At 51.3% G+C, this 4618-nt stretch overlaps 1 protein-coding gene across 1 annotated transcript in view; it reads left to right on the top strand.

Moving 5' to 3' along the window:
* Positions 1–4618, top strand: part of LDLR (low density lipoprotein receptor) — a 28560-nt gene that overhangs the window by 17550 nt on the left and 6392 nt on the right. Inside the window, 6 exon segments of the mRNA XM_006905854.3 lie at positions 1–38; positions 1323–1441; positions 1719–1858; positions 2929–3070; positions 3168–3320; positions 3829–3966. The exon segment at positions 1–38 is cut by the window's left edge and continues 20 nt beyond it. Of these exon segments, the coding sequence (XP_006905916.1) occupies positions 1–38; positions 1323–1441; positions 1719–1858; positions 2929–3070; positions 3168–3320; positions 3829–3966 (730 nt within the window).

Genomic DNA, 4618 nt, shown 5'->3' with positions numbered 1-4618 from the left:
TCCAAGCCGAGGGCCATCGTGGTGGATCCCATTCACGGGTGGGTGTTCCCAAGGCCAAGGGCGCAGGGAGAATGAAGAACCAGTTAGGACTCGGGGTGAGGGGGGAAGGTTCGTGTCCAAGTAGATGAGGCGGATTGGAGTGCGGGCTGGAATGGGGGCCCTTTAGAAATTGGAAAATAAAATTCTGATTTGGTCTTTAATGGCAGAGTGTCCTATTGCAGGATAGGATTGGAGAAAGGTAAAAAAAAAAATAATAAGCGGGCCCAACGTTTATCGATGCACAGTTTTTGCGTGGATGTGACAATGCATGAAGGTCGCCACCCTGTGGAGGCCCCAGGCAGGTGTCTGTAGGAGGCTGTGGCTGACTCAGCAACTCCAGGGGCCATAGAGTCCCCTGAAGGAAAGCATGGCCCGTGTCCCACATACTCTGTGTCTGTCAGACCACGTCTGCCAGCACAGCATATTATGTGTGGGATTTCACAACTCCAGAGGGTTCTGACAAACCCAGATGGCAGCAGTAATCAGAGGAAAAGGAAGCATTTGGCTGGGAGTGTGACTCAGATGGACCAGACCCTGGGGTGAAGGTGGGCCAGGCAAGCCTGGGTCCCAGTTGAACAAGATGAATGTTCTCATTTGGTGAAGGGACACGCAGTCCAGTAAATTCAGCCTCCCAGCTGCCGGGAGAGGGAGAGATACTCCCAGAAACGGTCCACTGAGATGTAAGTGGTGGTGGTGTGTCTTCACACGTGCGTGTGCACACATGCGTGTGTGTGTGCCTGCTCTTGTGTTTCTCTTTACCTGAACAACAGCCGCTATGGCACTCCGTTCTCCACCTGGCTCTCATTTGGCATACGGGGTTCATTCCCTTTCCACCGGATGGGCCACGATTTATTTAACTGTTATTCAGCACATGGAAATTTAGAATGTTGTCCCTTTTCCTCCTGCCGCTCACCAGGCAGCACTGCTTTCTTGCGGTGGTCTAGAACCAAACCCTGACTATCTCTGAGGTATGCCTGTATATATACTTGAAAAGCCGAAAATAAAAAAAAAATTACAAAACCCCTAGGAAAGCAGTGTATAGGGTGCAGATTCCACGGCCCCAGTCCTGACATTGGAATCAAAACTTCTCTTTGTTCTTGAAGGTTCTAAAATCCTGGGGCAGGGTAGACAAGGTCGGGGGAGCAGGAGAAACCATTTCGGGGTCTCCGCGGGGACTGTTTCGGAGTCTTGGCACGGCTGCTTCCGGTGGAGGCAGCTCTTCAGAGTTAGCGGGTAGCTGCCCTGCCGACGTCCTCACACCTGTCTCACTGCTCTCCCATCAGCTTCATGTACTGGACAGACTGGGGAACTCCTGCCAAGATCAAGAAGGGGGGCCTGAACGGCGTGGACGTTTACTCACTAGTGACAGAGGACATCCAGTGGCCCAATGGCATCACCCTGGGTATGTTCAAGGGACTGTGGCCCCTGGGGATTGGGCATAGTCGGGAGAGAGGAGAGTGGCCAGGCCACTCCTGAACACGACCATGCAGCTCCTCGAGGTTCTGCAGTTAAAACCCGCCCCGCTCCTCCCCCTGCATTCGGCTCAGGCTCACGTGGCCAGAGCTGCTTTTCTGGGCATGTCTCTGCCGGGCCCTTTGGGGGCTCCTTCCTGCTGGGCCAGGCCCAAGGCCCCTCCAGTGTCAGCATGTGGCCTCACTTTGTCCACTTGTGGGTCCTAGATCTTTCCAGTGGCCGCCTCTACTGGGTCGACTCCAAGCTCCATTCCATCTCCAGCATTAACGTCAATGGTGGGAACCGGAAGACAGTTTTGGAGGACAAGAAAAAGCTGGCGCACCCCTTCTCGTTGGCCATCTTTGAGGTGAGGGCTGGGAGCATGTGAGCACGCTTTTGGGGCTTCACAGCCAAGTGCTGTTTACTGAACGCCACTCACTATGAGGCATGAGCACGCATGCGCACGTGTCAACAAACACGGTCTGGTTCATTCGAGCCAAGACTAACTCAGAAAACTGCCTGTGACTATGAAGAGGTCGTACGCCTGGTGTTATTTCTACTTTATTCTTGCCAAAAGTGTCTTGAAAGGTCTGAAGCAGCCGTTCTCAATCAGAGGCCATCTTGCCATCCAAGGGACGCTTGGAAATGTCTGGAGACTTTTTAGTTGTCACAACTTGTGTGGGGGTTACCACCAGCGCCTCGTGGGTGGAGGCCAGGGATGCTGCTAAACAGCCTACAAGAGGAGAAGGGGCCACCACGAAGGGTTGTCCGGCCCCAGGTAGCGCCCTAGTGGGAAATTCTGCTCTAAAGAGGTGTAGCTATATTTGTACACCCAAGTTCAAGCAGCTTGATTCGCAATAGCCAAGAGGTGAAAGCGGCCGGGTGTCTGTCAAGGATGACTGGATAAACCGTATGTGGTCCATCCATATAGTGGAATATTATTCAGCCTTAACAAGGAAGGAAATTGGGACACCTGCTACAACATGGATGGACTTAGAGGACATCGTGCTGAGTGAAATAAGCCAGACATAAAAAGACAAATACCGTCTGGTTTCATTTATATGAGGTCCCTAGAGGAGTCGGATCCATAGAGGTAGAAAGTAGATGGTGGTGTCAGGAGCTGGGGGAGGGGTGTGGGGAGTGAGCGTTCAGTGGGGACAGAGTTTCAGTTTGGGAAGATGAATAAGTTCTGGAGATGGATGATAAGGGCGGTGGCACAACAACGTGAAAGTCCACAGAACTGGGCACAGAAATGATTAAGATGGTACATTTTATGTTATATGTATTTTACCACGATTAAAATTTTTTTTCAAAAGAGAAGAAGAAATAATGCTACCGACAGAACCACTTCCCAGAGACTCAGGGGTTGGGAAGTCAGCAGTCTATGTCCCGTCCCAGCGGTTATGGGACCTGTCATCTTCCTTAATGCCCATGTAGGATAAAGTATTTTGGACGGATATCATCAACGAAGCCATTTTCAGTGCCAACCGCCTCACTGGGTCCGACATTAATTTGATGGCAGAAAACCTGTTGTCCCCAGAGGACATAGTCCTTTTCCACAACCTCACGCAGCCACGAGGTAAAGATGGGGTGGTCGCTTCCCTGACTGTGCTCTGGAATTCTCTAGAATTTCCTGACCTCATTCTTGCCCTGACTCCCCACCTCTTCTTCCTCAGGGGTGAACTGGTGTGAGAGGACCACCCTCCCCAACGGTGGCTGCCAGTACCTGTGTCTCCCGGCCCCACAGATCAACGTCCACTCGCCCAAGTTCACCTGTGCCTGCCCTGACGGCATGCTGCTGGCCAAGGACAGGAAGAGCTGTCTCACAGGTGGGGCGCCAGCCTGCCTGGCACAAGTCCTGCTTCTGCCACCCTTGCGGCTGGAGCTTCCTGAGCCTCTCTTTGCTCATCTGTCAAATGAGAGAGTGAGGCCCCAGGAGGCCCTTGTAAGGACTCCTGAGCTGGGTTAACCAGTCTGCCTTTCTCGCACTGTGCTGGGCTCTTAGACACAGTTCACTCCTAATGTCTAGTTCGCTCTTAGGAGGTGACTGATTTTAGACATTGAGTGAGGAATGGTCCTTTACAATTCTTCTCATCCTCAGAGAAAGCCTCGATTTGGAGCCAGTGTGTCTGTAACACTGCAAATCTCCCTTTTTGAAAAGCAAATAATGAGATGTAATAATGTCGATATTAGTGGGTTTGTATTTTCACTGCATTTGCTTTCAGTTATTGCTTTGTGGCCAATGGCACTCACTTCCCCTGCGTTGTCGCTAGCAGCACAGAGCTCGCAGAGTGGCCCTTGGGCCACAGGCCACTCAGAAAATGCTTCTTCTTTCAGAAACCAAACCCGTGGTGACCACCCGGGAGCCCACCACAGTCCGCTCGACAGCTGCAGGGCCGAAGCACAAAGCCAGCCTGCAGTCTGTGGCCATTCCTGAGCTCACCACTGCCAAGACAGTGGCCACATCCCACCAAGGTAAAGGCTGGGACTGCCCTGGCCCCCAGCTCACTGAGATGAGCATCTAGATGGGCTCCTTCAGAGGCCAGAGCACCTTGTTGAAGAGCTAGAGAGTAGATTTAGTTTGGGCTCCTTCGCTGGCTGTCTCTGGCATGGTGTGTGCATCTCTGAAGCCTGTTTCCCTACCTATAAAACCAGGCCAGTGACAGTGCCCGTCCACCTCCCGGTAATAGTGGGGATCATGTGAATGCCTGAGCGCGTGGCGGCTGCTGATCCCAGAGTCTGCCAGGTTTGGGGGCCCAGGAGTCTGAAATGTTATCCAGGCCCATTCACTGCCCTGTTTTTAGGTGTAAGGTGAGGCAGTATCTAAGCGGTTACCAACAAACCCAGGACTCAAATATTTTTATCTTGTATTTTAAAAAAAACAAGTTACATACAAGGCCTGACCACTTTGTCTTGTAAATAAAGTTTGATCAGAGCCAGGGTCCTAGTGAGGCAGGTTCATGTGAGAATAGCATCAGATCCAGACTTCCTAAAAATCTAGATATTTTGTTCATCATGGGGTTTTAGAATTAATTTTGATTTTTTAAAAATAATGCATTAAAATACTACTGGATTACTGAGTTTTGAGGGGCCCCTTTAAGTTTGTGCCTGGGAGAGTGCTGCCTAG

Source organism: Pteropus alecto, unplaced genomic scaffold (assembly GCF_000325575.1).
Source record: "Pteropus alecto unplaced genomic scaffold, ASM32557v1 scaffold761, whole genome shotgun sequence".
Taxonomy (NCBI): domain Eukaryota; kingdom Metazoa; phylum Chordata; class Mammalia; order Chiroptera; family Pteropodidae; genus Pteropus; species Pteropus alecto.
This window is presented reverse-complemented; position numbering and strand designations above follow the sequence as displayed.